The 10,501-nt window shown below is 40.3% G+C and overlaps 2 protein-coding genes across 3 annotated transcripts; both read left to right on the top strand.

Moving 5' to 3' along the window:
* The first annotated feature begins 875 nt into the window (after positions 1–875).
* On the top strand, positions 876–3,243 carry LOC106319080. Of its 2 annotated transcripts, none has more exons than XM_013757302.1 (2): positions 876–1,092; positions 1,275–3,243. In XM_013757302.1, the coding sequence occupies exon 2, from the start codon at positions 1,308–1,310 to the stop codon at positions 3,102–3,104; it is 1,797 nt and encodes a 598-aa protein (XP_013612756.1). In that variant the 5' UTR covers positions 876–1,092; positions 1,275–1,307; the 3' UTR covers positions 3,105–3,243. The 2 variants fall into 2 exon arrangements, with proteins under 2 accessions (XP_013612756.1, XP_013612755.1); XM_013757301.1 differs by having other exon boundaries at positions 878–1,092; positions 1,308–3,243.
* A 580-nt stretch (positions 3,244–3,823) lies between these two features.
* On the top strand, positions 3,824–5,812 carry LOC106319307 (probable UDP-arabinopyranose mutase 5). Its single transcript, XM_013757589.1, has 2 exons — positions 3,824–4,015; positions 4,502–5,812. Exon 2 carries the CDS (start codon positions 4,555–4,557, stop codon positions 5,599–5,601), a length of 1,047 nt encoding a protein of 348 aa, XP_013613043.1. The 5' UTR covers positions 3,824–4,015; positions 4,502–4,554; the 3' UTR covers positions 5,602–5,812.
* The last annotated feature ends 4,689 nt before the right edge of the window (positions 5,813–10,501 follow it).

Below are 10,501 nucleotides of genomic sequence, written 5' to 3'. Positions count from 1 at the left end.
TGATCATACTTGAAGCAAGCGCGTCTGTTACGGATCTGGTCGACTAGGGTTGTGAGAATCGGGCTATGATCAGAGCAGACTTTTTGCAGATATGTTGCTGATGCTTGAGGGAACATGTCAAGCCATTCTTGATTGGCTACTGTTCTGTCGAGTCTACACTGCACGTTTTCGTTATTTCTGGTACCTGCCCATGAGAACTGATACCCGAAATGTTTAATGTTCCAGAGCCCGTTTGCATGCAGCATCTGTCTAAACTCTTTCCCTTCATCAATGTCTCTTGCAGCGCCTCCTAACTTCTCTGAGGGATCAATCATTTCATTAAAGTCGCCAGTCATTATCCAAGGCCCTTTCCTTTTGGTACCTATGCGGGTGAGCCTTTCCCATACCTCGTTTCTCTTCCCTTTTACTCGCTCACCATAGATACAAGAGAGGAAGAAAATCTTGTCTTGCCAGTGTATCTTCATATCGATGACTCTTCTGTGTGCTTGCAGTACTTCCACACGGCAAGCCTCCTTCCAGAACACTGCCAGTCCTCCTCCTATTCCAATTGGCTCCACCGTTTTCAGATTGGTGAAGCCCAAACTTTCCACTAAACTTTCCAAATACCTCCTTTTGTTTACCAAAATGCATTTGTTTATGTTACGTTTTAGACTTTTAGTAAAAGACAGTACTGTCTTAAGAGTTGTGTTTCGAAATAGTTTGAAACATCATTTATCCTTTTTTATTTGTCAACGAACCAGATCATCATTTAAAAAAAAATTAATTTTGTATTGGAACAATCGAACCTGATTATCCTTACTACAAGGAAAAAATTAATGTAACATTTACACCATTTGAAACATGACACGTGTCAGAATCTTTTAAGTTTAACCTTCCACTTTCCCCCATCTCTCTCTCTCTCTCCCCTTTGTTTCATTTCTCTCGTGTCGCCGTCTGAAATTCCTCCACCCTGAAAAAATAAAACCTAGATGCTTCAAATCATGGTCGCTTAAAAGCCTCGCGGAGTTTGTTAACCAGCTCCGAAACTTCCAAACAAATCCGGATCGAAGATCCCATCATCCCCCATTAGTTAATCCAATTTCTGGAAAAAAGGTGATTTTAGCTTTAATCAATCCTCTCATTTCTCCGTCTGGAATCTATGTAATTTTGTTGATTCTCTAAATGGGTCTCTTTAGATTTCATAAAGGTTGCTCCTTTTGGTTTCAATTGAGCTTGGAAATTAGGGTTTCGTGTGTTCCGTTACTCTTTTGACTGTTTATGTCTCTTCCTAGTAGGTAATGATGATAAGTGTTTTGCATTGACGACAGATGCAATGCATAATGGCGGAAGGAGCTTTAATCACTCTAGACTCCGACGATATTTTGGCAACAGCAGAGCATCATCATCATCATCCTCTAGCTGTCGGCAGAGAGTTCCCCGACGTGGAAACCTGCAGGAGAACTCTAAAAGACTTAGCGATCGCTCTCCACTTCGATCTCCGCATCGTCAAATCAGACCGCAGCAGATTCATCGCCAAATGCTCCAAAGAAGGCTGCCCCTGGCGCATCCACGCCGCCAAATGCCCCGGCGTCTCCACGTTCACCGTGAGAACGCTGAACGCCGAGCACACGTGTGACGGCGTCCGCGACCTCCACCACCAGCAGGCTTCCGTCGGGTGGGTCGCTAGATCGGTGGAGGCGCGGATCAGAGACAACCCTCAGTATAAACCGAAAGAGATACTGCAGGACATAAGGGACGAGCATGGAGTCGCGGTCTCTTATATGCAGGCGTGGCGCGGGAAAGAGAGGAGTATGGCTGCGCTTCACGGCACTTACGAGGAAGGCTATCGGTTTCTGCCCGCGTATTGCGAGCAGATCAAGGTGTCTAATCCCGGGAGCGTGGCGTTCGCGACTGCTTCCGGGCCTGAGAGTTGTTTCCAGAGGCTGTTTATCGCGTACCGGGCGTGTATCTCCGGGTTCTTCAGCTCTTTTAGGCCTCTTCTGGAGCTGGATAGAGCGCACCTCAAAGGGAAGTACTTGGGAGCGATACTCTGCGCGGCGGCCGTGGACGCGGACGACGGTTTGTTCCCGCTGGCGATTGCGGTTGTGGACAACGAAAGCGGTGAGAATTGGTCTTGGTTTTTGTCAGAGGTGAGGAAGCTTCTCGGGATGAATACGGACGCAATACCGAGGCTGACGATACTCTCCGAGAGGCAGAGCGGAGTCGTGGAGGCCGTGGAGACGCATTTCCCCACGGCCTTCCACGGGTTCTGCCTCCGCTACGTGAGCGAGAGCTTCAGGGACACGTTTAAGAACACGAAGCTCGTTAACATCTTCTGGAGCGCGGTCTACGCGCTCACGGCCGCGGAGTTCGAGGGGAAGATAGCGGAGATGAATGAGATCTCTCAAGACGTGCCTTGCTGGTTCGAGCTCTTCCCTCCTCACCTCTGGGCCGTTGCGTACTTCCAAGGCGTGAGATACGGACACTTCGGGTTAGGGATCACTGAGGTGTTGTACAACTGGGCGTTGGAGTGCCATGAGCTCCCAATCACGCAGATGATGGAGCATATCCGTCATCAGATATCTTCCTGGTTCGAAGCGCGCCGGGACATGAGCATGAGATGGAACTCTATACTCGTGCCTTCCGCTGAGAGACGGGTTACGGAAGCTGTGTCGGACGCGAGGTGTTACCAAGTGTTGAGAGCAAACGAGGTGGAGTTTGAGATAGTCTCGACGGAGAGAACTAATATAGTTGACATAAGGACACGTGTGTGCTCTTGCAGACGCTGGGAGCTGTACGGATTGCCGTGCGCTCACGCGGCCGCGGCGCTGATCTCGTGCGGTCAGAACGTGCATATGTTTGCGGAGCCGTGTTTCACGGTGTCGAGTTACCAGCAGACGTACTCGGGGGTGATTAAGGAGGTGGCGGATAGGAGGATGTGGAAGGAGGAGGGAGGAGAAGGAGGGTTGATGAGGATACGGCCGCCGAAGACGAGGAGGCCGCCGGGGAGGCCGAAGAAGAAAGTGGTTAGAGTTGAGAATTTGAAGAGACCGAAGAGGATTGTGCAGTGTGGGAGGTGTCATTTGCTTGGTCATTCTCAGAAGAAGTGCACACAGCCCATTTGATTGACACCACCACCACCTTTTGTTTTTCCTTGTTTGTTTTTGAAATGTAACTTTGTAATGTTTTTAAGTTCCGACTTGTTTGTTTTAGAGACTTGTCTTTAATGGAAATAATAAAAGAGTTGATGTTTCACAGCCCTAACCGGGTTTTGAGTATAATAATAGATTTGGTTTAGACTTTCAGATGGAATCTCAAAGTCGAATTATTGTTGTGGATAGGGTTGGTATTGAGGTTAGATAAGGGTGTTGACTTTTGAGTATATTAATTCTCGAAATACTTTTGTTAATGGATCCGGTTCTTGATCATGATCTGGCTTTGGTTTACAAGCAGCTGAAAGAATAAACTAGACCCTGGATTTTGTTAGGATAGGTTTGGTATTGAGGTTCGGTACGTGTTTTGACTTTTTGAGTTTAACTAATGATCCGGTTCTTGAATTTCATGTGGATTTTGGTTAGGAGTCGGTAAACTGAAATTGAGTTTTGTTAGGATTAGTATTTCAACAAAACCAATAACTGCATCAGTCTCACATTCCAACATAAAAAGAATAGTATGATGTTGAGGTTTGGTCGATTACTTCAGTCCCGGTTCAAACCAAACCCAAAACCTAGTTAAATCAAATAAAACCAATTCCAAATCAGACAGACCATTCGGTTCGATTCGGTTTTGGTTTGAGGATTAATTAAAAATGGAGTCCTTTAACGTTACGACACGCACACGCACACGCACACGCACACGCACACGCACGATCGAAGAGGGAATTGCGGGACGCAGCAGCAGCAAATGCGCGAGACGTTTTTAGACCAATTCTACAGAAACGTGATAAATCCAATCCATTACATACACAAAGCTCGTGTTCATCCCTCTAAAGACGAAAAGCTCGGATCTGCTGCATTCTCTCCAAAGCTCGAGCCAGGTCCATCTCTCAAAAACGAAACCTTTTTATCGTCTCTTCATTTACTTTTCTCGTCGATTCATTATATAACTTGTGGGTATTGCTTTGTTTGATCTGATTTACTCTTTCTGGGTATCGCTCGATTCCTAAATTGAATAAATGCTTATAGATTAGATTATTCCTAGTTGATTTCAATTACTATGCTCCACTTTTTTTATCCCAATCGATCGTTTACCGTAATATTAATGCGATCCTGAGTTGAGTGAGGAGGAGTAGATCTTTATTAGGTTTCCAGGCTATGTGGATCGTGTGTTTGGATCAGATTCTATTTGTCTTGTAATCACTGATAAGTTATCTGATCTAAAAATCTAATCTTTAGCCCTGTTAATGTTGGTACATACCACTTTATACTTCTGTTTTCTAGTTTGCTGATGCAAAGTTTTTAACTTTTTAATGCTATTTGCTAGTTTCCTGAAAAAAGGTTAAACTTTTGATGTGTACCTGCAGAAAATTACCGTGGAACTTTGCTACTTGAGGCCTTAGATTGTTGATATTCAAACATGTCGTCTGCTGAGATAAACAAGAACGAGGTTGACATTGTCATCGGAGCTCTCAACGCTGACCTAACCCAGTTCCTCAACAGCTGGAAACCCTTTTTCTCCGGTTTCCATCTCATCATCGTCAAAGACCCTGAGCTCAAGGATGACCTCAACATACCAGAAGGCTTTGACGTTGACGTCTACTCCAAGCCCGACATTGAGAAAGTCGTGGGAGCAGCCAATTCCGCCATGTTCTCAGGCTATTCCTGCAGATACTTCGGTTACCTCGTATCCAAAAAGAAGTACATCGTCTCCATCGATGACGACTGTGTCCCTGCCAAAGATCCCAAGGGAGTTCTAGTGGATGCTGTCTCTCAGCACGTGACCAACCTTGAGAACCCCGCCACGCCTCTCTTCTTCAACACCCTCTACGATCCTTACTGTGAGGGAGCTGATTTCGTGCGTGGATACCCGTTTAGCCTTAGGAGCGGTGTCCCTTGTGCTGCCTCCTGTGGACTTTGGCTTAACTTAGCTGATCTTGACGCTCCAACGCAAGCTCTCAAGACAGAGCAGAGGAACACTTCCTACGTTGACGCGGTTATGACCGTTCCCTTGAAGGCTATGTTGCCCATAAGCGGGATCAACATTGCCTTTAACCGTGAGCTGGTGGGACCAGCTTTGGTGCCTGCCCTTAGAATCGCTGGTGAAGGGAAAGTGAGGTGGGAAACGCTTGAGGATGTTTGGTGTGGGATGTGTTTGAAACACATCTCTGATCATTTGGGGTACGGTGTGAAAACCGGGCTGCCTTATGTGTGGAGGAACGAGAGGGGAGATGCTGTGGAGAGTTTGAGGAAGAAGTGGGAAGGGATGAAGCTGATGGAGAAGAGTGTTCCGTTTTTCGAGGCTTTGAAGTTGCCTGAGAGTGCGGTTAATGTTGAAGATTGTGTGGTTGAGCTTGCTAAAGCGGTGAAAGAGCAGTTGGGTTCGGATGATCCTGCCTTCACTCAAGCTGCTGATGCTATGGTCAAGTGGGTCCAGCTCTGGAACTCTGTTAACTCGAGCGGTTAAAGTTGAATCTATATCTCCCGAGGTTAGGTTCCTTTTCATCACTTCTAAGCTTATTTAATATCATGTTATCATCATGTTTATTTCTCTCTTTTTTTTTTTTCTAATTATAAGCATGTTTTTTATGAGACTTTTCAATAATGTAAACCTTGACTGATGAAACCCATCTCTTGTTAGTTTTGATGATGATAATACCTATCTGTTTCTTCTGGTTCTTGATTGATTCTGCGGTTTCAATCTTCTAGAATTATAAACATAGATTTGCTACTACTAGCAATTTGGTATATTCACAAAGATACATGTGGGGGTTACAAAGAGAATACAAACAATCATGGTTATAGACTTTTATGGTATTGATAGATTGTGAATACCAATACATCAACGAAACTCCTTCAAGAAGAGAGAAAGCTTGCGAAGTAAATCATTAAACAATTATTTGAAAGGCTTCAAACCTGCACTAGTAATTAGAAGAATACGCCAATAATGAACCGCCAAGATTGGCAAGGAAGCTAATTTGAAAACAGCAAACATTAAAAGAAAGAAAGAGGTTTCAGGTATAAACTGAAGCTGTTCTGGTCTCTAGTTGCACATGCTAAATCAAGAAACTGGAAATACGCACATGCCTGCACCTCGCAGTGAAACAGTAGTTTCCATCTCAAAGTTGATAAGAAATAACTACAAAGACAAAGCTGGGGAGACGACATCTAGTACTGGTTTCACTCTGATTACATTTTCTGAAAAGGGTGCATATGCTGATGGTTAAATTTTGACCCATGGCCAGATTTGGGCACTGCTAGATGAAACATTGGCTTTGGCCTCCAAATTTTTTCCCGAAATCTCTGATTCGGCCCTGTTTTGACCAACTTGTTCTTAGCACTAGCTAGCTACCAAAGTGATTGTTTCAGTTCCATCACTACATGTCTACTTCTTTACTACGTATCTACTGCTTTACTACTTTAAGTGTTTACATGTTAGAACCCCCAGGATATGTTGTATGGAAAAAAATGTTTGCCCTAATGAACACGGTATGTTCCCCTGAGGTTTCTTGTCTCAGTTTCCCCTTAATCTTGGAAAATTGATAAGATTGACTTTCTTAGAAAAAGCTTTTGGTCTTCGATTCCTCAAGTTCTCAAGTATAGTAACTTTACCTAAATGAATTAGTCTTTGCTGGTAACTTAATAATTGTACATGTTCACTCAATTTATGATCTTGACAACATTCCATCAAAGCGCTTTGGTGTATGTGGCTCATACTTCTAGGACTTTGTGGAAAATCATTCTCTCCATGCTTTAAAACTTCTTCTTTCTTCTCTTTGTCTTCTTAAAAACGAATGTTCCCAGAATAAAATCATGATGAGTACACATACAAGTAGGTGCTATAGCATAATAGTAAGTGATGAAGCAGATTATTTGTGAGCCACAAAGATAAAATTAAAAAAAAAAAAAAAAAGGAAACGACACAAGTGAAGTCGTTTCAAACAGAGGATTTATTCCACCTGCACTTGGAGCTTCTTTGTCTTTTCTCCAAGTCTAAAGAACAAATGCCTTTTAAAAAGATTTGTAATGGAACTTTTTTTAATACAGATATGTTCGAAAGATTAGTGTGTGGATACTAATAATTATATTTATTGAATAGTTAGGTATCTGATCTGCTATCTACTACTAAATTTAGTTTTTAATGATTGAAAGTGAACATCTTATCGACCCAAATCAGAACATTTTCTCCATTAAATATCCTTCTTCTGATTTGATTTGTAGCTTTAACAACATGGTTTCGTCTATACTTTGCTAAATTCAAATACCATAATACATGTTCATTTATCGAAACTTCCAATATTATTTTGGCAAGTTATTTAGTGAATGAAATATTTTTCTTGGGAATTCATACCCTAACTTAGAAAGATGATACCCTTTAACAAAAAAAAAAAAAATTAGAAAATAATTACAAACATACAATGTTGTCTGGTCTATAAAGATTATACTCTATAACTGTAGCATATATATGAAATATCATGACGTCAAATAGACGCAAAACCTTAGAATGGATTTGGAATAAACTTTCAAATCATGCTAGCAATTTAGACATAACTGAAGAAGAATAAAGAAAATATGGACGAGGAAATGAGTGAAAACTGGAACATTTTCGATAATAACGTGACTATTGTCAGCACATTGTAGATTTCAGCCATCAAGTGATAAACAGAACTTATTCTAATAGCATTATTGTTACGTTTCCCTTACATTTATATGTGTTCTCCATCAATTTCACCAGTGAAGAAGCATCCTCCACGTTCCCATTTTTCTAATCCACCAGTTTTAATTCTTGTTCCATCAGTCAATATACCATAAACACAGATGAGACGATAATGTTTGTTTATTTCTTTGTTCCAAATCCTTGGAAAAGAAGGGGATTATTTTCTTTTTTCCAAACTATGAAATGTTATTATCAACTCAAAAATATAAATATGTGCTTTCCAGAACATTTTATGCCTCTGCATGATTCTCTAGTAATCAAGTTACATCAATTCTCTTATCATGAGTATATGTCGTAGTAAACGTTGTCGTGATTGATGAATGTGATTTTAAAACAAACATACGTCACAGAAATTAATTAAGGACTGTGATGTGAGTAATGTATGTTTTTCTGTAAACATGGAAGTTGTAGATATGTTCAGAGTTCATACTAGGCCTGGGCGTTCGGGTATCCGTTCGGGTTCGGATCGGGTGCTTCGGGTTTTCGGGTTTTCGGATGAAGAGGTACAGAACCTGTTCGGGTTATTTTATACTTCGGATCGGGTTCTGGTTTTTAAGGTTCGGGTTCGGGTTATTTTGGATATAACCAAACTGTATAACAAATAATAAAAAAAAATCTATGCATCCTTGATTTGACTTTATGAGACCAGAAACAATATTGTTGAAGTTAGAAGATTGAACAACTTAATATAAGATTTATGATCTTTCTGATTTGTTATTATGTTGAGGAACACGAGTCTGTATTCTTTTTCTTCGTGTAATTTCTATTTGTATTATATTGAATAGAAAATGGTAAAGAATCCATCTATTCATAAATCAAAATCAAAGAGACATCAAAATCAAACAAAAATCAAACCTGGATAATCATGAATGTTAAGCTCATGCCTGTGTAAAGAGCAAAGAAAAAACAAATCGCAAATCCTACTTGTAATCAAACAAAAATCAAAATCGCAAAGTATAGTGATTCAGATATGTAATCGATCATAAAATAAGTTTAATTATGTACTGAACATATACATTGAAGAATGAGAAGACGGAAAGATGAATGAGAATGAAAGATGTAAGTTTAGGGTTAGTAATATATATATATATATATATATATATATATATATATATATGGATACTTCGGGTAATTGGTTCTGGTATCAGATATAACCAATCGGGTACGGGTATTCGGACTGGTTGAATCCTAAACCCGTTCGGGTTTTGTAACTTCGGTTCGGTTTTCGGTTAGGGTTTTTCGGGTCGGTTTGGGTTCGGATTCGGGTTTCGGTTAATATGCCCACGCCTAGTTCATACCACCAAACCACCATTTACTAGTGATATTTGACCTTATAAAATGTGTTTTAAGTTTAAACATAGACTTTTAAATTTTTTTGACCAGGACAAAACGGAAGGATCATAGTTATTTTTACACATTTTATCTATTTATATGGCTATTTTCTCTTCAAAACTCACGACATGTTATTGTCAGATAAAAACATATAGTATGTTATATATAACTTCAGATAATTACTAATGGTGAGTAGTGCTTGAACAAACCCTCACTTTGTGAAGGGCACAAATACTCAATTCGGCATTTGTAATTTAAGCTTTTTTTTAAGGGCTTTTTGCAAGATTGACTCAAAACTCAAAGTCAAACCTAAAACTAACCCATGCTTTTTTTTGGATTTTTCTTTTGTCCTATTCACCCCACAAGTTCATGATATTCACGAAAATGCCATCAAATTTTTTTTATTTTTTTTTCCGAAAATGATATTTTTACTCTCTCACCCTCATCATCTTCAAGTAATTACAAGATTGCCATTGTCATCAATACCCCAACCACCATGAACAACCAATTTGAAGCTTTTAATGCACCTAAAATCGATTTACACTTTCTCTTTCTCACTTGTTATGAACTAAAAACAACATCTCTTTCATTTTGCCCCCATATTCATCCAAAAAACTCAAGCTTTTGATTCAAAATTTTTTATGGTTTATAGAGCCATTCAAGCATACTATTCTTGGTGGGTTACTTTCGTTTGAGATTCTGGGTGGTTGGAGAAGACTCTATATGCTAAGGAAGTCATCTCACTAGTTTAAGGTATGAAATTGATTTTTTTTTCCAGATCTGTTCGTGTAGAAGACTTACCCGTAAGTAGTCTGGCTGTAGAAGACTTACGTCAAACGGACGACTTCCTTTTAAGTCGTCATCTTTGTTTGTTAAAAAAAAATCTAGAGAATACCCTAGACGACTTACTGATAAGTCGTCTAGGATAAACGGGTTAGTTTTGCATTTGACCGAATTGTGTCAGATATTTGATTTTTCCTGGACGATTTACCAGTAAGTCGTCTCCGGGAAAACAAAAATTTCAATAGTTTATTAAATCTGGACGACTTATCTGTAAGTCGTCTCAGGTTACTTTTGCAATTGGAAAATTAAACTTAAATATTGAACTTTTCCCAGACGACTTACGCGGAAGTCGTCAAGTAAGACGACTTACTTTAAAGTCGTCCAGGATAAGCAAAGTCGTCAAAATTTATTTCCTAGATTATGGTCAAACCTTGCTTATCTCGGACGACTTTCTTGTACGTCGTCTGCCTGGACGACTTTCAAGTAAGTCGTCTGGGTAAAGTTAAATATATAAGTTTCTTTTTCGAATTGCAAA

Source organism: Brassica oleracea, chromosome C9 (genome assembly GCF_000695525.1).
Source record: "Brassica oleracea var. oleracea cultivar TO1000 chromosome C9, BOL, whole genome shotgun sequence".
Classification (NCBI taxonomy): domain Eukaryota; kingdom Viridiplantae; phylum Streptophyta; class Magnoliopsida; order Brassicales; family Brassicaceae; genus Brassica; species Brassica oleracea.
The sequence above is the reverse complement of the archived record's forward strand: the minus strand, read 5'-3'. Positions and strand labels throughout refer to the sequence as shown.

Bases quoted from the DNA above. Each gene is read 5' to 3' on its own strand.
- LOC106319080 (XM_013757302.1), top strand. From the start codon at position 1,308: ATGCAATGCATAATGGCGGAAGGAGCTTTAATCACTCTAGACTCCGAC.
- LOC106319307 (XM_013757589.1), top strand. From the start codon at position 4,555: ATGTCGTCTGCTGAGATAAACAAGAACGAGGTTGACATTGTCATCGGA.